The sequence below is a fragment of the Stegodyphus dumicola genome, chromosome 5, assembly GCF_044657685.1.
Source record: "Stegodyphus dumicola isolate Sdum_Otavi_A_Nest chromosome 5, ASM4465768v1".
Classification (NCBI taxonomy): Eukaryota; Metazoa; Arthropoda; class Arachnida; order Araneae; family Eresidae; genus Stegodyphus; species Stegodyphus dumicola.
In genome coordinates this window covers 81,804,701-81,828,892 of record NC_140772.1, presented here as the reverse complement: position 1 = coordinate 81,828,892, position 24,192 = coordinate 81,804,701, and the positions used below count along the sequence as shown (strand labels likewise).

Sequence of the window (24,192 nt, the reverse complement as noted above, 5' to 3'; positions counted from 1 at the left end):
TGTTTTCAATTTATGTATGTGGTTAATTTGTATATTGAAATGACATGTATGTTCGTATTATTTTATTTTAGCGACATAAATCATTTCCTTGATCGAAGTTATTTCCGAACCTATGTTCACGTATCAACTTATTGCGTTGGTCTCACTGTTGGATATATTCTAGCTACCAGACAGAAATTAAAAATTCCTATGGTAAAGTTATAGAAATTTTTTTTTTTAAATTTGTCTTTCTTTCAACGATTCAATTAGCTATATTCATTGTATTTTACTCCTGTTATTATCTAATTCGCTTAAATATATTTATAAGTGAATTCTTTCGTATTAGCATTAAAACTAATACCAAATGGCCCTCGGAGAGCCATGGCGGGCAGTGCCCTGATATCTGCTTTCTAGACTGTGGGCTTCAGGGTGTTTGTACATTTAAACCTGGACAAGTGGACAGCTTGTCGCCGGAATCAAATTTGTAGGTTATAGTTTATGACTTTTACTAACTTACATAACTGTAAATTTACGTAAGTTGGAGAACTACTGTACGCTAAAGTATAAGAAAAGAAGAAAATAGTAATTGAATAAAAATAATGCAAAACTTTATGTATCTCATAATATCTCTTTATAAGGTTTTTTTTCATGCAAGTTCGCTTGTTTCTGAATTGGTAGCATCAGTCTCCAAAAGAAGTGGTATGATATATTTAACACCTTGTTTTACTTTTCTTGAATTATGTTTTATTAGCCCAAAAGGCACGTTAGTCCCGAGTGGGATGCCTTACCACCGGCCGAGCGGTTAAGTCGCTGAGCACTGGTAGCTCGCTCCGGAATTCGAATCCCAGAGAACGGATTGGCTGCATGGGCGTTTTCAGTGTTTTCCTCATGTGTCACGTACATACGAACCAGTTTTCCTAAGAAATTCTGCAGGAAGGCATCTCTTCCTTTAGGCAGATAGCCCTCGAGTGCTTTTCTATCATTAAATAAACCAAACCAAACCCGAATGGAATATTAGTCTCGAAACGGCATTTTGCATTGAATCAATAAAAACAGCGTATCACCTTTCAAATTGTTGCCACCAAATAATATCGCACTGTATTAAAGAACTTAAATAATGAGGAATTTGCATGAATGTGTACATGCTTCTTGCATTGTGAGAAAATAACGGTACCTGGAGCCATCGAATATTGAATACAGTTCTCCGCCCGAACATGGGCACCTGAAAGCCCGAATTTTCTGTTTCGAATTTGTTTTGTTATCTATTCTATATTTTGTTAAAGTTTAATGAATTTTCGATTTCAAAATTCAACGATTTTAAAGGCAGCAGTGACAACATTGTATGAAATAAAATATTTTTACTTCCAGGGCGCAAGACAGTCTAGCAGAAATTCTAAAGATATGCTGTTTTTAAATATTTTGTGATTTTGCTGTTGGAACGAATTTAGTGTGGCGTAAGCGCCGAGAATGTGATATTTAATAAATAAAACGTTAATAATAAAAAGGCAGCAGAAACGTTTTGTAAAGCCATCTTAACGAGAAAACTGAACATTGATATGAGAAACTAAAAAAGAATATAAAAAGCAGAAAAATGTATGCCAACACTTAACACTGCATCGTGAATTCTAAACGTATACTGCTTTTAAAATTGTGTAATTTTGCTGTAGAATTGCATATAGAGTAAGTGCGAAGAAAATGATTCTTAATAATAAAGCTAAATAGACAAATAAAATGGGTTAGTAGGAGAGAGTTAACAGCAGACTTATAGACTGCGTAGTCAGCGAAAGCTTGAAAAACCGTAACAAACCCTTTTGGGAGACCTTTAAAATCTGAAAACGTTCAGAATTTTTATACATTTTTTTAATCCTTTTTTATATACTTTGGCATATCGAGTTCTGTCTGATCCTGGAAAGACTGATTTTTTTTTAAAATTACGATTAGTAAACCGCATACAGCTTTCAGCGCATTAATGATTTTTTTAGCTTATTCATTTATTTTCCAGTTTAGCATTTAATCGATTATCAGTTACATTCTGAAAAAAGGCTTTCCTCTTAAGACTTGTGGTTTATGATTTTTATCTGATATTACTGAAAATATCATTAACTTGGAAGTTTTTTCTGTAGGGAATCAATCTGCTGGGATGGTTGGCATCTTTTGGGCTGAGCCTGAGTGTGGTATACGGAGTATATGACTGGAATCAAGGAAAAATTCCGGGGCTGGCCATATCAACTCTTTATACATGTACACACAAGTTAGTGTGGGCTTTAGCAATAGGCTGGGTAACTGTATCCTGCACATATGGTCATGGAGGTAAGCAAAATAAATAAATTATGGCATTCGTACATACAAATATAAGCAAGAAAAAGAAGAATGACAAGTTTGTTACAGTGTTTAATAAAGAATAATTAATTAAATTTTTTTCAAATTAATTCATGAAGTACATTTTTAATTGTTTCAACGTTTTTATGCCACTTGCTATATTTTTAAATAGCTGAACTATATTTTTTCAATATCTGAAGTGGTTGTAATCGTAATAAAATGCTTCCAGATAACTATGTACTAGTTTTTTCTTTGGAAACTTAGATATAATAAAGATTTTTTTATTTCTTCAATATTTATAGTTTTTCAAAATTTTATTTTATCTCTCTAATAAGTTACAAATAAAACAGTTAATTAGATGCTAAATGATCTATTTGTACAGAAACGAAGCTGTCAGTGTTTATTTGAACATTATTTTAATGTACTTATTAAATGCATTTTAATTATCCAATCTTTTCCATTCTTTTTAAATCAGTAAGAAAATGTTAGGCAAGAAATGCAATACAAATCAGTTTGCAATACAATCGGTCACGCTTAATTAAAATTGAAAATTTCGGTAACTTTTCGATAAAAATTTCGATTATTTTCACGATTAGATTCTTCTTAGACTTAAACAGATTATCTAAATAAATGTCTGGCTATTGTAAAAGATGAGAGCTGGGCATTTCTTATTATTCAAGAATTATCAAGAAATGTAATCGTTCATTAATCAACATTCAAAAAGCTTAAAAAAGATTTATCATTGTGGAAGAAATTTCAAAAAGTATCATTTTATTGGAGGCTTTTAAAAGAACGAATTGTGAATTATATATATTTAAAAATAAATTTTAATATATATTTAGAAATCTTCTAGTCTGTACGGTCTTCTGAAAATGTTTTAAACTCTAACCAGTGAACCAGTTACAACATGCATTTATATTTTTAATATTTATTAATTAAGCCCATACTTCAGGTTCACGTTCAGTAATTTCTGTAAGGAGATGGATTTATTATTGATTATAGAAATGTTAAGATAGACGGATAGAAATTTTCGTGTAACAAACTTATCATGAAGTACAATAGCATTTATCAAGTACAAAGTTTAAACAAGATATTCATTCCGGTTTAAACAGCTTTTATATAAGATAAATCTTTGAAATAAAATAAATGTTATTTACAGTATAAAAATTCAATTAATTTCTTTCCAAAATAGGAATTGCAACAAAGATTCTGAGCTGGCCAGCTTTTGTTCCATTGAGTCGTTTGACATACATGGCATATTTGGTTCACCCAGTTATTCAGTTTGCTTTTGTTGGCAGCACAAAGACTGTGATTACGATTGAGCACAGAACTTTGGTAAATATATCTCTGCGTTTTCTAGTTATATTTTTGAAACTAACACTGCTTTTTAAAAATTTTTCGGGAATCGTCCTAATGAGACATTTTAAAAAGAAAGCTTAAGTACAAAATACTGTTTCATGCGTACGGGTCGCAATAAATTGAATGCAAAAGTCCGATAAAAAGTTAATAAAATTTATTCTTATGAAAAGAAATATAATAAAACGCTATATAACCAAATACTATACAATATCATTGGTACCAAATACTATACAATATCATGCAGTAAGTAGAACGCAAATAAGTTAAATAGAACGCAACTCACAGCGCATTTAAAGAGAAAGATAATTTGATCTCACCGTGAATTCACAACAATAACAACAGCAGCTAACTAAACAACTGAGCTGAGATATTCTCTATCATGCTTTTTATAGCTTTCAATCGGTCACTCGAGATCATTCTAGTAATTTCTGCTTCTCGAGATTTCTGGAAAGCAAAAGAATGGGGAATTACGGTTACATCTAACATAGTAGTCAATTAACTTATTCAATTTAAATATAAATTACCGAGATATCCATTTATTCAATGGTAAATGCACGTGCTCCTGTATTTTTACTTTTCCGGCATAGCTCTTAAAATTCGTCTCGCGCTGCATTGCATGGGGAAATAAAATAATTTTAATTATAATTCTACTAAATTTACATGTAATAATACAATAATTCGTAACACTACTAATTTAAGAAAAGGTGTTCAATTAATTTTAAATAAATTGTTATAATTAAACATCTTTAAAATCTAGAAGCCAGAACTGACATTTACTCTCTCTCTCTGTCCTGAAATATATGTCCATATTTTTTAAATACCTAGAAAGAAAATTCTACAAGACTTTGAGGTATCCTGGAAACATTTTACTGTAACTATGTTATCCTGGAAAAACAGATATTATTATTACTTTATGCATACAGTCGTTGCAAGGCCTTGCAATACCCTTTTTAAGGCTGAAAAGAATTAAGTTAAGAAATGGTTGACTCAAATGAAATCTATGTACATTATTAAAATAAAATTGAGTACTCTACATTTAATGTATTATGTGACATTAGAATCTGCAACAAAAACAATTTTCTATTTTTTCTTTATTATTATTATTATTTTTTTTTTTTATAATTTCAGTTAGTTAATTTGGATCTCGATTATCTACATGCTAGCATTTGTAGATAATCAAGGTCCAAAGAAGAATTGTCTGATAATTCTTTTTATATTTGCTGTTTTTGATTATTTGATATAGATTCTGAAAATGGAAAGAATTCTTTGAAATTTTATGGTCGTTTAAGAAGTGCGTTTTGGAAACTTCCGATTGTAGTCTAAAATCTAATAATTTGACTTTAAAATTTCAAAAGGTTAAAGTGTGTGCGTATGTGAATATGGCAAAGCCTCGAGGGCTATCTGCCTAAGAGGAGGGATGCCTTCGTGGATGACTTTCTAAGGGAAACTTGCTCGTATACACGTTACACATGGGGAAAACCACGAAAACGCCCATGCAGCCAGCCCGTTCGCGGGATTCGAACCTCGGACCGAACTACCAGTGTTCAGCGACTTTACCGCTCGGCCGCTGGTGGGCCTCAAAAGGTTAAAGAAAGAAAGTTTCATAACTGACAAATAATCCTAGGATTAGAAAGAAATTGCAGTCTTTCCCTGCTGACGCAGGTTGCAGGTTAACAAGCGAAACAATTTTAAGCCAAGGAAATACGATAGGTCTACCAGATCATGAATTAAGCTTTAGAAATAAAAAGTATATAACATAGCATTTTATATTTCATATGAGCTGTTTAAAGTAAAACCAAATGATAGAAAAACATTTGCGCTGATGTTATTTCAACGCAAATTACCATTGCGTGAAGACTCGTAAATTTATTTAAAAAGGAAAATATTTTATTTAAAATGAAGCTCTGCATTTAGGTTCCGTTTTTTTAATTATGGCAAAGCACTCGAGGGCTAACTGCGTAAGGGAGGTTGCGGAGAATTTTCTAAGGGTGGGCATTTATTTTAGCAGAAAGTGTAAGAAATAATTCTTCTAAATGGCAATACATTTATTTTTTCAAGACGCCAAATTCGTTCGAGGCTTTTCAAGAAATTTCTTGTTGTTTAAAAGACTTTGTTTTATCACAATTCTTATTTTAATTCTTTTATATTTTTCCTGTTTTAAACCTAATGATAATAATAAAGTACATAATGTAATAGTTCCTTTCTTTCTTTATATAGGTCTTCATGTATATGGGATATGTAGTTGCTTCGTTTATAGTTGCTTATGTGTTCAGCCTATTGTTTGAGTCTCCATTTATGGCGCTGGAAAAGCTTCTTTTATCGTCCAAGAAATCAGAGAAAAACGTGAATACAGATTCGAGTCCAAATACTGAATCGTTGAGTTCAGATTACATCAGCCAGTACAAGATATCTAATTTGCCGGAAGATACTGGAATATACGCAATACAGATCAAGAAAGTAGATACTAATGATTGAAACAGTACCTTTCTATATTTCAGTTATTTGGGAAAAAAGAATGAAAGGTTTTCTTTGAGAGTATATTAATATTTCGCTATTTCATTAAGTATATAATACAGCTAAGGCTCATTATAACGATTCTTCGCTCTCTTGAAAAAAATTGAAAGGGTTGAGATTTTAACCCTCCTCCAAAAATGCTTGCTAAGTTTTTATACTCTCTTGCTTAGCTCGCAGTCTACTAATCTGCTCTTGAACTCCCTCCTGCTAACCCATTTCTTTTTGTCTTTTTAGTTTTATTATAAAGCATTATTTTCTTTGCACTTACGCCATACGCAGTTCATCAGCTTAATTAGAAAAAAAATTAAAAGCAGCATGTGTTTAGAATTCCCTATGCAGTATTCAGAGGTGGCATAATATTTTAATATACACATTTTCTTCTTTTTTTTGTGTGTGTGTGTCTTTTCTGAGTTTAAATCAATATTGCAAAACATTTTTTTGTTTATAATTGACGTTTCGTGTGTTAAATTTATTAATAAAATATTATCTTATTAGAACGTATGCCATATAAAATTCAATTTAATGGCAAAATCACAAAATATTTAAAAACTGCATACATGTAGAGTTTAGTATATGCAGTATCGCGCGTTGGACATAAGTGTTTTATTCCGTACAACGTTGCCACTGCTCCCTTTAAAATCGTTGAGTTTGTTAATCAAAAAGTCATTAAAATTTTGCAAAAATGAAATATAAAATTTGAAATTCAAAATTTTGTCTTCCAAGTGCACATGTTCTCGTGGAGGACTACGTTATTCAAAACTGAATGGCTCTAAGTACCGTTGTTTTTTTACATTGTGGCCAACATACATACATACATACATACATACATGCAGTTTTTCATTATTTAATTTCTTTAAAAATAATACAGAACGATAATATTTGGTGCCAATAATTTGAAAAGTGATTCATCGTTTGTAGCGGACCTCGCAAAATCCCGTTTCGAGACTAATACTCCATTCCAGCTAACGCCCTTTTGGGTCAAGAAAGAACTTTATAATGAGTCGTCGCTGTAATGAAAATAGATTTTAGCATACTCTCATCAGTTAGAAACATTTTGCGCGAGTCGTTGGATTGAAACTGCCCCTACAATGTTATTACAACAAGCGTTGATCTTGTATAGCCCACTACATTAAGTACCTAAGACATTTTCATCGAAGACTGTACCATTTGATCTGTTATAATAATGTTATATAATTAATATATAAACTCGTATTTCATAGCTCTTCAGAGGTTACCTTAAGCTTTAATTTTCCAACCTCTACAAGTAAAAACGTGTTCTCTGAAAATAGTATTTGGTGAAATATCTATGAAACTGAGCTTGTATATAAAAGGAATATGAAATGGGTGTGTAGTTACTGTGTCATTTCTTTAATTCTACAGTTGTATTTCACTCTTCATATAATGGCTCAAGAGTGCTATTGTTTGGAAATACAATATTTAACTGTGCCTAGTTTGTAACTGGTTTACAATAGGCCTCATCATACCTGTAATATCTGTTTTATTTCATATGTTGTAAATAAATGAGTTTTTGCTTAACTATTTTATGAATATTAATTTGTATTTGCAATAGGGAATTCATTTTAAATCCCCTTCCATGTGTATATGTTAAGGTATATTCTAGAACAAGGGTCCTCAACCAAAGGGGAATTTTATCTGGGGTGGATTTCATAATATTAGAGGAATCCGATGAAATTTTTATTTACTTGTTCAGATTTTAGCTTAAAAAATACTTTTATCGAATTTTGGGGTTTCTCAATATTTTTTATACTTTTTGTTGTTTAATTAATAAAACACATAAAAAATTAATCTAAATAAATGCATAAGTCTTTTTCAAGCTTTGAAAAGCAGGGGATGGGAATGAACTTAAACGTGAAAGGACCGAAAATATTGAGTTCCAGATTCTAGTACAGATTAGTTTAGATTAGTTACAGATTCTGTTCTAGAAAGTTAGAGATTGTTCTTTCAGTGAAGCTTATAATAAAATGAGCTTGCTATTTTAGAAGATTCTAAGAACTGCAATTATTTTGTGCAAGTCAATTTGCATTTTCTCTCTATATTGCGTCCAGAGGAACATGAAGTATCACTAGCACAAAGCAATTTAAAGAAGCACCAGTTATGAAATTTTGTGTTTGAATGATACATATAAAAAAGGAAAAATATTCCAACTACCCAACCGTCAACGTCTGTGATCTCTTTCGCTTCCAAGTGTCAGCATTTACTGATAGATTATGTTTATGTACATTTCAATTATGGTGGCTATTATTTTTAATTATTGTTTTCGTTTTTAAGATACAAATATTCTCTTCTTTGCGCAAAAATGAACACCCGTTGATAAAATGATAATAATGACTGATTTGAAATCCCATCTTTATACCAAAGGCCAAGAAAAACTGAATAATGAAACATAATCCTTGTTTTGGCCGATGCTTTCATCTAAAAAGAGGTAGGGATAGTTGACTCGTAACGGGTATGAAGTTTCAAACTAACCAGTGTTAAAATTGGGGAAACTTTTATATAAAAGAAAGGAAATTCCAATACTAATGGTTACCTTGTTCTTTAATGACTAATTTGAGTGATAAAAAGTAAAAATTTTGTTTTGAAAATTCATATTCTTTTCTGTATTCTACCTCATACTCTAGAGTAGTAGAATATAAAATGAATATATTTTGCCATGTCCCTTTCTGTTTTACTTTATTCATACTAAGACTTTTTTCTCATATTTTTTTAAGTTGCTGAAACTAATTTCAAGCATTGAAATATCCCGTATCACCAGTGATTACTGCTTGTGTAGCCTTAGTCGTAGTTTTAATCGCATAGCACTGTTTGTTCGGGTTTATTTAAAGTCTCAACAAGTGAAACAAGTAAAAATGCTTTTAGAGACTCATTTGATAATTTCTAGAAAACTTTATTATGGAGTTATTATTAATACCTTCATTCGCCTCACTTTATTTTGCCCCGAGATTAGCGTTTTAATCACAACGCACCTAATTCACCCCTTTCTTGAACTCTTCCTAAACGTGAATAGAAAAGCAGGCCATTTCGAGGTATACTGCATGTGGAAAGTCCTGATGAATGCTTCAGATCTCAGGTGTTACTCCCGACTGTTAAACAAGACGAAAGCCAAATAATTAAGCTTGACGTGGATTGGAGATATGGGTCCCTCGAGGGCAGAAAAGGCATATTTCCATTGAATCAAACCTTCTCAACTTTCATCATTTAATTTCAGACAGTTTTAATCGAGAAGTATATGTATTTCTTCACACACTATTCATCTACTTAATAAAACTGAGTCATTCTAAATGCCGTAATTCGGAAAAGTAAATTTCTGATCTCTGCGCTAATACTTGAACTGTAACGTGTTGTTTTACACCTCTGTACTCTTAGCGCACATACGCGGATAATTAATTCGAGTCACGGACAACAGGATTACTTATCCCGGAACGCGGTTTATTTTATTTTATTTTTTTGGTTGATGGGAATAGAAACTGGTTTATAACTACGTTCACATCTGGGTAAAAACAAGAAATGTTTTCAATAACCCAGGCAATAACTTGCTTGGAATTCACCCGTAAGTGAAATTGTGGATAGGTTTTATCCAATTGCAATTACTGTGATCATTGCGGTTTTGTGAAAATAGTGTTTTAAAAATGTGAATATCCTTTTTAAAAATATTTTTATTGAATATTATTTCATTATAATTAGTATTTTTGTTTTACCATGTGCAACGTACATGGAGAAGCTGATCTATATTTCAATTATTACCGCACTAAAAGCCAAATAGCTGAGATTTCTTTCAAAATGATATTCCACTGTTTTGTGATTCTTAAGTCATTTAGCTTACTAGTTCCTTGTTCGAAGTAAAGGAAGTATAGCAATCGCGAAAAATGCCCGGTATTGTATTTCAAGAGAAGTATCCATTTTGACCGTTCTCGAATCCATTTCGACAATTTTTTTGCTTGACATATGTACGTACGGAAAGAATTAAGGTTTGCTTTTTCAAAAATCAATTGTAACACGTATTTAAGTTGGATTCAAAATGAATTTTTTCTGACGTCCCTACGCACGCGTATCTGTATAGCTATCTCACAAAAAACGATTAGCCATAAAACGTTGAAATTTTGTATATGGGACCGTTATAACATCTAGTTGTGCACCTCTCCTTTTACTGCAATCGGCAGAACCAAACACACACACACACACATATATATATATATATATATATATAGCCACCCCTTAATCTGTTAATTAAGTTAGAATGTTAGGAAAATATTAAAAAAAGAGGAGCAATAAATTTTTATAATTTAATAGGCCGTACAAGGAAGTCATGCGGTGCCGACGTCAAATTTTTTTATTTTTATTAATTTAAACACAATTTTAATCTTATCCTTGTAATTGTTTGCAAAAAAATATGAAAAACATGATGGCTTAATACCAGTACTTATAATTGTAATCAACTATTCTTGATATTTTCTCTTCTTATTTTACTTGGTATTTGTGTTCCAAGTGATGGTAAATTGGAGAAATAAAGTAGCGTAATATGAAATTGCATATAATTTAGCTCTGGTCGCTAGACCTGATGTCTAAAATAATGACTTTCAACTATAGAACAAAGTGGTTAAATTGTTACCAATTTACCCACATTGGCCTTATGTTTGCTTTAAAATATGTTTTGCTTGAAAAAGTATAGGAACAGACTTGACATTGAATAGGATTTTTTAGTCTACCTGAATGAGATAAATCCAGCACTGATGAAGTCTGTGCAAACGTCAAGAAGAACATTCATTATAGTGATTATCAAGCAGAATATTCAAACATTTATGAAGTTTTCTAAGTTGATTATGAGGCTTTGTATTTTAATTGAAGTACATAATTTATGAACAGAACATATAATGTATACGAAGATGCTTTAATTTAGTCCTAGTTTTATACAATAACTATAGATTTATTTAAGCGTCTAAATGATTCGCCAGCTACATATAAAGCATAACCATGTATTCATATTTACATATATATGGTCATCCGCCCCTTTTCCTACATCTGGCAACCACATCAGCGGCGAGATACTTCTTCAAGCTGAGTGAGCAAATTGAGAAGCAGATGAGGTTAGGACGCCACGATGACTTTATCATCATTAAATTCGTATATCACGTGACAGTCTACTTCCCTAGGGATATTAAGATATAGGTACTTTCCCCTCAGACGAAAGCAGAAAAATTTCTGGGACTTGTATATATTATTTTCCATTTTTACTACACAATACTGTGTCAAATCTACGATAATGTGTAAAAGATATGCCATTGCGAAAAGATATGCCAAAATTATTAGTTGCTATTATTGCTTATCGAACGAAGACTTCATCTGTGGCCGATATATGGTGTAACCCCTGATCAACTTCTTCACTACTGAAGACTTTGCACTTTTATTACAAGTGCACAGGACTTTTCCATTTTTATGGAATTTTAAGAACTTTTACAGGTCCTTATAGTGTTAAAGGCCTTCGGGTCGAACACCACTTAACGAATGATGATCTCCGATCTCCGAGACGAATCGATGTGATTAAACAAAAGGACTACAGCCATTTCCTTGATGATGTGATTCTGTTTTTATGACAAACTGAACTTTTCATCTTTTTTTTTTTACCTTACTTCCTTTCATTATGTACATATCATCCTCATGTTTATTATTTTCTTATTAAGGACTATAAAATACCACTACCTTCCTCGTTATTAAACCTAACCTTATCTTACATATATTCATAGTTTTTTCCGTTTATGAAAATATATTTTGGCTTTTATTAAAGGAAAAAGAAGGCAATAATTTAGATAATTAATAATAGACAATGGGATGATGACAGTAGTAAATTAAATTTAAAATACATAGTACATTAAATTTTCATAAGTGATGAAAAGATATCGAAACAGCTATTTAGCAAAAATTGTACACTAAATCAGCACACTATATAAAAGTAATTTTTCTTAAAATTTTTAATTATTGGTATGCGTTTATATCAACAGGTTGTTTAAAAAGAAACTAAAAAAAGAACTGTAATCCTGCGCACACGCAGTGATGTGTACTGAAAAAACATGATACTTAAGCATAACGGACGTTACTGTAAATACGAATTTGTACTGGTGTGTTAGAATATTGCACTGATAATTTGCAAGTTCAGATCCCTTGGAAGAGAAATAAAGAAATAGCATGTAATTTGGACTAATCGTTCTGTATACTTATTTTTGTCTCATTTGATATAAAAAATAATTGAAGCAAGTCCCTTTAATTCATCAATTTTAAGCTATTTATTTCAATCTGCTTTTCTGTGAATGTTATTTAATGTTTGGATCCAAACCGTTCTGAGTAAAAACTCATCTAGTAATTCTACTGAATGGCTAATTAATTAATATTTATTAATATGAATTTTTCTTAAAGAAAGAAAAGAAGATTTTATGAAAATGTTACAAAGGAAACAGCTACAAACTGCGCTTTCGATGCCAATGTTAAATCTACTTAACATTGGCATCAAAATTATTATTGATTTAAATTTAAATACTGTCAATTTATAATAAATTTTGACAAATGAACCATCTCCATGCATTCAGGATACATTTTAATGCAAAAGAATGTATATAAATTCTTTCACATGTTAATATGTTAGTACATTTTAGCCATATAAAGAGCCAAAGCCATCTTTTGGATATTTATATTTATTTTATAATTATTATTATGAAGGATTTTTATAGAAATAATTAAATTAATAAATAATTAAATATTTAAACGGATTTAAACTAGCATTGGAAAGTTTTGCATTTCATTATAATTTTCATTATAAGGTTCATTATAAATTTTTATTTATGTTCCCCCCCCCATTAAAGCATTTATCACAAGTAGATGGTTAATAATTTTCTTCTGAAACATTTTGGTTTAAAAACAAATGTCTAATTAATGACTTATATATTTATAATGAATATATTTTTTCATTTACGTACGGAGCGCAAGAAAAGATAAAAAAACGAAATTTTTAACTATTTTGTAATCGACAAAATTACTTGCAATTAATTTTAAAAGCTTTATTCTTTACAGCATCTAATTGTATTTTGCAGCCATTTATGCTCAAAAACAAAGTTAATCAATTAAATTCTGATTAAAAATGTCCGATTTACAAGTAGAAAATTCTGAATTCCTGATTAATTATTTACAGATGTGGTATTATTTTAATAATACCACATCTGCTGCCATACTTGACAGTATAACATGTTAAAAAATTGTACCTTGATACATAGCTTAAAAAATGATAATTTTATTTCTCTAAGTTTATCAGAATACAAGCAATTTTACAGTTTGAATGCAGAGTTATTACCAAACAGATGGTCATTTCAGATAGAAAACACTAAAACGTAAGAAATGAGATATTATACATTCAAAATTACTATCCGTACAAAACAGGAAAACAGTTCATTCAGTTATAAATTCCTGATGCCTACTGGATGATTTAAGCATTGTCATAGCAGTAAAGAAAAAATCTGAAAAAAAAAAAAAAAAAAAAAAAAACGAAAATAATTATACTCAAATAGTAGATTAATAAACGAAGGCATTTCAACAGAAGATGATAGTTTAATTTAACAGTTTTAACTGATTTTCTTAAAATTTTACACCGATAAATTGGCGTTAAAAACGCGTCATGTGCCTGGAAACTGCGAAAGTTAATTTGATTGTTAGAGGGCGTTAACATAGAAGAAACGTATGAAATGATATCCGAGACACTAGTTAATTTTTGCATTCGAAGTATGTAATTATCACGTGGTATCACATTTTGAGCAAAAGGCTATTTAGAAAAGAAGCATAGTTTTCTTTGATCAGAAACAGATTATTGCCCATGTGTCAACAACCTTATTTTGCACATTCTTCTCCCTTGGCTTCGCTATTCTATCTTATAAAGGTGGCTTTGCGGGGTCAGCATTTTCGAAAATTAAAGCAACCGAAAACTACGTGAAGGCCAGTGTCATATACCAAAAGATTTATTTTTTCAGTGCTTTTAGGAACTTTTCGGGAGCCGAAATAAATGTGTTTGCACCTATTAATACTGTTTCGAACGCTTCTAGGTAATTATTTGTTGCATTTAAATGAGAACTGCCCTAGAAGCATTTTCATCGAACATTTTGAACATGAAAGTATAGCTTAGGTGCTATTAGTTTCATTAGGAATTTAACATCATTTAGGACTTTACTTCACCTGTCGACAAAAGTACGGTAGGAAATATTTGTAGCAATTATTTTCGTATTTGTATCAGTTACTGTTCTTTAAATGAAGAACAATAAAAAATTATTATGTTATTACTTTTTCCATATATTGGATTAGTGAGAAAATGAGATGTATCCAAAATTTTTACATGATACTTGTTGTTTTCTGCAAATAAGTACACTGAACACTGATGGTCCATAAAATCCCAGCACCAAGAAAGAATATCTTTAGACGAATGAAATGTAGGCAAGGCATTTGTCTAGGTAGCATATTTATTTGTTAATGTTTCAAGGTTACAGGTTAAAATATGCTCGAGAACAGCCATTTCAAATACATTTAATAACTGCTGTAGTCACCCCGATGTTGAATGCAATTATACGAATGCGTATGAATTGTGTGGTACAGGTGTCCTATGTCATTTTGTGACATAGGGTGTCGTATGTCATTTTGTGTCCATGTCAGTTGCGACTGATCAGTGAAATCAGCAGAGGTCTGTGGTGGTTGTAGATGCCATTAGAGTTTCATCAAATCATATTCTATAGTTGCTAAATGGGAGAAATTTCGGGTAATCTGGCGACCAAGACAACATGTTAACACTCTGTAGAGTACATGCAATGATAGCAGCGGTACGGAGACAAGAGTTATCTCGTTGGGAAATGCCTTCTGGAACATTTCTCAAGAATGGCAGCACAACTGATGCAGTCACTTGTCTGATATACAGATTTGCTACTGTTAAGGTGTAAGGTATAACTACAAGCGTCCTCCCGCTTTCATAGGAAAATGCTCCCCAGACCATAATTCCTGGAGTGGTCCAACGTGTTTACTCCTCAGACAGCTTGATTCCAATCTCTTCGGCGAAGAGACTCTTCTAACTAACATATGGTTACCACTGGGATCAAGACAGACACGGATGTACTCTAAGAACGCAACAAATCTCCACTTCGGTCTCCAATCAGCTCTAGCTTGGTACCATCGAAGTCACAGGTCACAGTGATTTCGAGCCGCTACAGAGCGTCTGGCTCTGAGTTGTTCTCAGGTAAATGATTTGTTACAGATCGCTGTTTTCCTGTAGTGCCAGCAAAAGCTTGAATATCTGCTGCAGGTGCTTTCCTCTGACTGGTGGCATAGGTGTGACCACCTCTGACTGGTGGCACAGGTGTCTGATTTTTTCGAAACAGTATCTTTCTGTATCCTCTGCTGCCAGGACGCATGCACAGCGGATAGAACCCAGATAAGTCTTTCTGCAATGTCGCGAAAAGAAAAATCTGCCTTTTCGTAGCCATTTACATGGCCTTGTTCAAACTCAGTAAGCCGCTGATACTGTCTTAATCACTTTAAAAATTTCTTGACTCAGATCTTTCTCACAGTGCCCAATTCGGAAGACAAACAAAGTACACGAAGTTGACGTCACATATTTAAAGTAGACATAATTTGCATTTTCATAGTAACACTACTAGACCCACATTTATTCTTCCAGCGCGAAATCCGAATAGGATTTACCTTTCAGATGCACAAACACGGCTCTCAAATTTCGCTTATATAGCAGAACTCTTTCTTGGTGCGGGATTTCATTTTCCAGCAGAGTAATTTCAAATAAATTCAAATTATTTTATTAAATGGGATACTGCTTTTCCATACGTATTTTCTGCCATTTCCATCAAACACTTCAATACTTAACGAGAGCTATTGCCTAGTGAATAATATACATTCGTTTAGGCTTTCTTATAGTGTATGTAATTACTGCATGCAAATTAATATTTATATATTTTAATATAGACCTTTCCATACTGAACTAAGAGTACTCTAAAACGTGTACAGTAACTGAAAATGCCCGATTATCTTGCTTGATTTTGATGTAAGAAACCTAATTCCTTCAGTTAGCAGTTAGCAAAAGGCTGATAACTGAAGTAAAATGTTGCTGACTGCAAAACATTTTAATCAAGAGCATCTAAACTCCTTTCTGTTATTAAACCTTACTTCTATATCGTAGAATACTTAAAAATCTATATTTAAATGTAACAAATTGTGCCAAGAAAGCATTTCTTAAGATTTCTAACGAGAAATATTTTACTTGTAAAACTCAAGACTTTCCGTTTGCTGAACAACGTAAAAAATTGATAGATTTTCAAGTCAAGTTAATGTAATAAAATTGTAAATAATTATTACATTATAAAATTAAATGAATGAACAGATACTAACTTTTAGTATTGGGGAATAGTTTGAATAACCCGATAACATGCAGGGTGTTAAAAAAATGTGACTCTAGGTTTTATTTCTTTAAGTACTGATTCTAAACGTGTTCGCCCAGTTGCAAGTAAGGTCAAGTCCAAATAAGATAGAGGCTCAAGTTTTCAAAATAAGATGAAAGCTTCTTTAATAGCACTTTGAGTACCAAAGATAAGAGGGCTTTCTAAATGTGAAGTTTAATTTCCTTCTTCATAACCTGTATCAAGACAACTATACTATTATTAAAATGTGAATTGCAAATTTATGAATTAAATTAAAAAAATTCATATCTCTGTCTACAAAATTTTGAAAGATATTAGAAATTAATAGTTTCATGTTATAAAGTTAATAATTTTAACTTTATAACATGAAACTATTAATTATTAACTTATTAACTATTAAGTTTCATGCTATAAAGTTAATAAGGAGTGCTCTTTAACCTACACAGAATAGTTAATCATAAAAATGAGAAACATTAGTTTTGTTATTTCTCTCTAAATCTCATCAAAAGTTGATCGGTTTTCCTTAGCTGTAAGCTCTGGTTAATGTACGCTATTAAACTCATTTTGTAATGTATCGGTAAACTTTCCTCATAAAATCTGAAGGTTTCATTTAACATTTTACTAGTTTTACTTTGCGAAGTGAGCTGTTTCATCGAGTGTATTAAGCACTAAACGGGGTTATATAAAAGCTTTAATTCTACGTTTACAAAACCCTTCTTTTACCGTTACTGAAATAGTATCGAATAGTTGAACATTTTACCCATGGTTTAGAATCGATATTTAAAGAAATAAATCTGTAGCCCCTTTTTAGAATGTTCTGTATGTAAATATTATACACCTGCTTTCTAGAAATCTATTTAGAATCATCTTTAATTCGATCTTCATACATATAAAGAAAATTACAAAATACCTATGCTACCCCATTTTAATTTTCTGAGACTGATATTAAGAGTTAGGAAAAAGCTCAAGAGGAAACCAAAGCAAATTTTGTGTAAAATTCTGTCGATTTCAAAGGTGATCTGACACTTCTTTGAAATCGAGCAAATTTTATTCAAAATATTCGCTAACTTAAATTTTTTTATTTTAGGTATACTTTTAAAATTTACACTGGAATATTTTTGTTCCACTTAAATAATATCAAGAATAAAATAATTTTATGAGCTGTTTTATCTCTTCAGTAATTGCTGATGACGGAACATGCATTACATCAAAGATTTTGTAAAAAAATTCTTCTTTAAAGATTGATTTTGCTTAATTCTTAAATGCATTTTATTTTTTTCCTAAATATATTCATTTTTTACGAAACTTAATCTTCGTTAACAAACATTCTTCATATTGTTTAATTTAATAATTTACAAATAAAAATACAATAATTAGGACACAATAACGCCGAATAAATACTAATTCAGAAGACAAACAACAAAAATCAACGTTATATTTACAAAATTTCCACAGGACTGGTTTCGATGGTTTTACCGAACCACCATCCTCAGCTGGAAAACCGCAATCATTTCATTTGCGGTTTTCCAGCTGAGGATGGTGGTTCGGTAAAACCATCGAAACCAGTCCTGTGGAAATTTTGTAAATATAACGCTGATTTTTGTTGTTTGTCTTCTGAATTAGTAAAAATACAATAGTTTAGTTTAATATTCGTCTTACCTCTACATTCGACATTGTTCGGCAGATCGCAAACCATTTCTCGTTTATTGAAATACAAACCATCAGGACAATATTTCTTGCATGCCGTCCCATCATCTTGACACTGATAAAATGAGCTGCAATCATCATAAGTGGGCACTCTACAGGCACAAGGACAAATAATGCCAGGGACTGTATGACAACTTAATGGCAGACTGGTGGAAATGGGTTCCAGCGTTGATGTTGACGCATTTGTCTGTTCGGAGCCAGTAGAACTTGTTGGCAAAGTTGTAGACTTGACTGCAAAGTAAAGAGAACTACTTTGAAGCCATAAATGTTTAAATTACGAGAAATATCCATACAGCACTCTTGATCCGAATACGAATAAGTTAATGTACTGGATAAAAACTCTAAATTTATTCTGTAGTAATTTGACATAAAACATTTAAATCAAACTATTTAAATCGAGAAACTATTTTTATACCTTTTCCGCATTCAACATTTTCAGGCCAATCACAGACTTCCTTTTGAGGATTAAATAAGAGAGGTGAGTTGCATGCTTTCAAATAGCTTACACCATTTTCACACTGGTAAAATAAACTACAGTTCCCAGCATAGGGAAACAGACCAGTTGGTCGCTTACAGTGAGGATCAATGGTTACAGAACCTGAGATAAAAATAATAGTAACTAAGTCAACATAAAATTCAAAATGATACTTTGGGCTTAATATATAAATAACACTTATAATGTAATTCAATTTGTAATATAATATTCCTTTCGCGTAGAAATGATTGTCAGATTTATAAATTTATATCGGATTAAGGAAATAGAAACGAACGGGAAGAGTGGCTTCGAATACATTACCTTCTACTTTCGTAAAATAGAATTTTGGCAATATATGTAGATCTGTTTTCATTCTATGTTATAAAGCTGTGGAAAAGAAATGAAGTTTGTGGTTTGAAGAAAGAAATGTGATTCCACAAGAGCTACTGAGAAACGTTAAAAGTAAAAGACCTAAGCATGGCGTTATAGCACTATCGGTAAAAGTCATGATGTGTCGGCCAAAACTGTTTCCAAAATATACCAACCTACCAAGAGCTCTGACTTGGATTTAGAATTCTTTAATGTCATACAAGCATTACAACATCAGATTGCTCCTACCAACATAGACCAACTTACTCAAATTATTTATATGTTATTGAACACATTAAAAATCGAAAAATTAAACTATCATTTTTTGACTTCGAAGCAGATTGGTGGGTGAAATAATCATACTCTGCCACACTTGAAAAAGGACGGTTCTTTGGAATTCATTAAGGCAATGCTTCGGAACACGCTTCCGAAATTCATTACTTGTGCCGAAGAATCCATTAATGCGGCCTATGAAACAATAACTGATTTAAACTATTAAATAACATGTAATAAATAAAATATAACGATTAAATAAATAGTTATTGTACTGATATAATTGTATGTACTTATTAAATTATATTTACGGCTTCAAATTAGTGACAGAGCAGGAAAAAACATTATTTATTAAAATGGAGCAATCATTTCGATACAAATAATTAATACAAATAGCACAATCATTTCGATACGGAGGGAGTAATATAAAGAAAAAAATAGAAAACTGCAATACAGTCTGCGACAGAACATTTTGTGAAGTATTTAAAGGGATCTTTTAATCTGATTGTAGCGGAATTATTTTTGAAAAGAGATTTGTAAAAATATATTTACGAAATGCATGTGTGTACACCATGTGTGTTTAATTAGGTTGCTGTTACCATTCATGGAACAGATGAGTAACATTAATTACCGAGATTAATGTGAATAGCGCCCTCATATATGAAATATTATTTTGGTCATTAAAGTCCTCTTACCATCTGAGTTTCAATGATCAAATGATCCTTAATCTCAAATCCTTTCCCACTGTATGCGGCTGATTCATAGCGATTGAAAGTAAAAACGATTGTTTGAAGTGTTTTAGATTGTAAGACCTATCTCTACTTGTCCACATACACTAACTTAGATCCTACATTGAACCTGGCGAATTCTCGCACAGGCGTGAATTAAATAGCATCACAGAAGGAAGGTGCAAAATAACCCTTTATTAACTCAAACTAAATTAACAGACAGCACGGACTTCGGCGTTACAAAAAACCGTTCACTTGCGGCGGTAACTAAACGTAAACTACAATACAAATAAAAAAAAATCTAAAAAAATAAACAAGTGCAAGAACGCACTTCAAAATTACTCCTACGAGATGGACTCACAGAAATCTAACCGGCGTGATACGAAACTGAAATGGCCAAGAGGCTTATTAGCGTGACCGCGAAATAACAAAGAAACGTGCGCTAGGCTAGCGAATCACGCTCTGAATAAACTGAGATAATCACCCGTTTAAATAGCATTTCATTTAACTTTAAATTTACATCCTAGCCAGAGAATGTGAGGGGAAGTTTGAGAAGTTGAGAACAGGAAAACTTAAAATAAATGTGTTATGCAAATTAAGAAAAACCCTACAAGATGCCTCTGCTAAATTTCTGTTTTTAGTAAATATGAAGACGAACGTATATCGATATCTCGATGTCTTTGAAAAGTTAACCACTGTAGAAATTTGTCAGAACTTCGTCATTTCTTCTTTGATGCAAAAGATCGAGGGTGATCGTGTTTGCATAATCCATCTCGATATACTTAATTTTTAAGCAATCTAAATCTTTGACAACGTAAAACCCTCTTGCATGTATATTTAACACAATTATGAAATTAAAATGTAAGAGAAGTAAATTAGTGCACTTCAGCATGTACTGAAAATAGCAAAGCTGACGAAAACTTCATGAAGATGCTTATGAATTTAATTATTTTTAAAAGACAGAAAGATTAAACACAAAATATCATAAAGCAAATGAATAAAATCTTTTAACAAATACCAAAAAAGGTCTACAGAATATGTGATACGATAATGATTACAAATTAACAAATGTTTCTAAACTGAAATTACAAATAAAATCCTTGGAAGATTACAAAAATTTAGCTTTGTAATTAAAATGTGAGAAAAATTCCATTACCATGTGAAATGCAAATATGGATTGCAAAATAATAATAATGCATACTTAAGCATAATTTAAGTTGTAATACACGGCGAATTTTTATGGGTGTCCTCGGTTTCCTAAGTCACAAAAATTGAATTCTGACGATGTTAAAAATGGTACTGTTTCTGCCAATTCTAATGTAAACAACACTCTTAATAAACCTGTAATTCCAGGTGTTAGCTACGCTAACGCTGCCAAAAGTAAAACTGTTGTCGCTAATGTTAAGATTGATGAAAACAGACATGCTAATAATATGAAAAGTACTAAGGACAGAACAAAAAATGCAAGTTTTAATGCATTCATAGACATTTTTAAGTTCCTTAAAAGAACTTGCTGTTGACATTTTTAAGGGTTTCTCGTTTACAAAATTTATCAAACAAATCACTGATAGGATGCCAGAGCTACAAGTTGCTGAGTATGCCATCGACAAGATGCTCATATTGTTTAATATATTCAAAAATGTATTTAGTTCCGAAAAAACATCGGAAAATCACTTTTATTACATGCCCTGACATTTTGTTCACTTCATATATATATATATATAGTAATAATTGGCAGTTGGCCAAGCTCAGTAATTATATTACATTGATCGTATTTCTCCTTTTTTTTCTCTCTGTTTGTGATTTTGTTTACACTTCCTAATTTTGTTTATATCAATATGTGTATAATAGTTATAGACCGATGGTCTCATGTAGTAATGTTATTATATTGATCATATTTTCTTATATTCTCTGTCTATGAATATGTGCCCTGTTATTGTATGCTGTATATATTTATTCCTCTCAAAGCACCGTAAGTTTCACGCTTGCTATATGTCTGTTTGTCGTGTTCAGATGCCAAGTGTCTTTACAGGTTTATCACCAGCTCTTTTCCTTTCTCAGCTATTCCCAGATTGCTATTTTTTGGTATTTCTCTGAATTTTTGATTTTTGGTACACTCCATTTTCTTATGATTAATGTCTAATTTCTTTTAGTGTAAGAACTACTTTAAAATTATTTAAAAAATTAATTATAATCATTTCACGTAAATATGTACTATTATGTTTATGTTTAAGTTATCTTTGACATTATTCGCAATAGCTTAATGTTCTACAAGGGGTAGGGTTCTTGTCTAACCCAGGCGCCCTGGTGATACACCATTTCCTCCGTATCGAATTTAAGTTGCAATGTAAATGTGAATAATGCGTAAGCTCTGAAATCATAATATTTATTCACACAGAGATATCGGTTTTCCCTATCATCTTGATAACCTATTTATATAATTTAGGAAAAATGAAGCAATGGATCGCATATGGAAGTAAACGAAATACAAATAATTAGAAAGATAACATTTTCATTGCTTTTAAATATCGAGTTACATTTCTTGATCAATACTAAGTTACAGTTCTTTGTGCTTCACTTTTATCATCAAGAAAATTCTGTTGTAAGTAACAAGCATAAAATAAGTACATATACTCATAACTATATAATTAGTGAAGCGTAGATTCAGGTGCAATGGTTTAAAAGACAGCGTTTGTTAATTAAGAGGCAAGTACAGGCTAAAGGAAGACCAGCCGCTCTGCATCCATCTAGGCATATTAGGCATCGCCAGGCCTCGCTCACTACCAAGCTTCTACCCCGGACGGTATTCCGAGGGAGAATAACCCGGGGAGTGGTCCGATCCTCCAGGTGTCTTTCCCTATCACCAACATCTCAAGAGAATTTCTGCTTGCCGGCATTTTGAATGATCTTTTGCCGCACAGATACAATAGGATTATATGTCCGTGCCTTCTCCGTGATTTGAGTGTCGCCCCTTTGGTACAGCAGTCAGGATTACTAACTACTGTTCCCTCTGAGTAAATGTTACGGAGAGACAAGCTCGAGCATTATATTGCTACAGCGATTAGAACATTCTGAGTTCAAAACTAAAGTAAGACATACGTATATAACTGCACTCTGAATAGGCATGATGTTACTAAAATGACAGATTAAAAATAACACTAGCACATGTTAAAATAAAAGACATACCGCAGTATCCTTTTGGAGTGGAACACACTTTGTTTTCAGGATCGAACTCTAATTCGGGATCACATTTCCTTACATGGGCTACAGAATTTTCGCAGTACAGAAATTTTTTACAGTCTCCAGGATAAGGAAAGATGCCAAAAGGTTCCGGGCACATTGCGGGGTCTCCAGTAGCTTCACAATCTACTTCATCCTCATTTTCGCACTGAGTGGATATTTTGTCAAATAGCATACCGTATGGACAGTAGCCTTTTGTAAGATGTCTGTCGCTGCAGAAGTAATATGCAGAGCAGTCCGTTGGGTCTGGTAAGAAGCAAGATTCGCAGGTGCAGTTTCCTTCGATATCTGGTATTTCAGTTGGACACGCTGTTGCCAAAAATGAGAAATTCCATTTTGAGTAAATAAAAGTAGAAAAATTGCGAAATAATAGCATAACGCCGTAATAAGTGAAGGGCTAGCAGCATGCTTATACCATTCTGCATTTAGACATTAGAACACCAAAATATGATAAAAATTGAAAACTCGATTATTTTTTAAATAATATACAGGGTGATTACGATTAAAATTACGATATCAAAATGCTGTAAATTAAGAACTGAGGGTCGGAATAAGCTGAAACTTGATCTAAATATGGGTAAAGAAATTAAATTGCGTTTGGAAAAACAAAAAAAAGTACTTCCTTAATGCAGCGGTAGAGAAAACTGTACTCGTCAAATACGGTAAATTTGCTTGGTGAAGAGGGAAAAAAATTAACAGCTAGGTCTCGGGTAAAATTAATTACCACTTGTTGAAATCCCATAATTTTGTGTCTGACTCATGACGC

The 24,192-nt window shown here is 32.0% G+C and overlaps 2 protein-coding genes across 3 annotated transcripts in view; one reads left to right on the top strand and one right to left on the bottom strand.

Moving 5' to 3' along the window:
- The window catches only part of LOC118205588 (nose resistant to fluoxetine protein 6-like), a 59,822-nt gene extending 52,112 nt beyond the window's left edge, over positions 1 to 7,710 (top strand). The window contains exons 12-15 of the mRNA XM_085816803.1: positions 72 to 192; positions 2,103 to 2,289; positions 3,491 to 3,633; positions 5,875 to 7,710. Coding sequence (XP_085672929.1) covers positions 72 to 192; positions 2,103 to 2,289; positions 3,491 to 3,633; positions 5,875 to 6,132 — 709 coding nt within the window. The 3' untranslated portion in view covers positions 6,133 to 7,710. The remainder of the gene's footprint in view (positions 1 to 71; positions 193 to 2,102; positions 2,290 to 3,490; positions 3,634 to 5,874) is intronic.
- A 5,735-nt stretch (positions 7,711 to 13,445) lies between these two features.
- The window catches only part of LOC118195999 (uncharacterized), a 69,663-nt gene continuing 58,916 nt past the window's right edge, over positions 13,446 to 24,192 (bottom strand). For both annotated transcript variants that reach the window (XM_035367355.2, XM_035367356.2), the window contains 4 exons: positions 23,373 to 23,735; positions 18,757 to 18,939; positions 18,294 to 18,572; positions 13,446 to 13,688 (listed from right to left, as the gene is read on the bottom strand). In XM_035367355.2, coding sequence (XP_035223246.1) covers positions 13,621 to 13,688; positions 18,294 to 18,572; positions 18,757 to 18,939; positions 23,373 to 23,735 — 893 coding nt within the window. In that variant the 3' untranslated portion in view covers positions 13,446 to 13,620. The remainder of the gene's footprint in view (positions 13,689 to 18,293; positions 18,573 to 18,756; positions 18,940 to 23,372; positions 23,736 to 24,192) is intronic.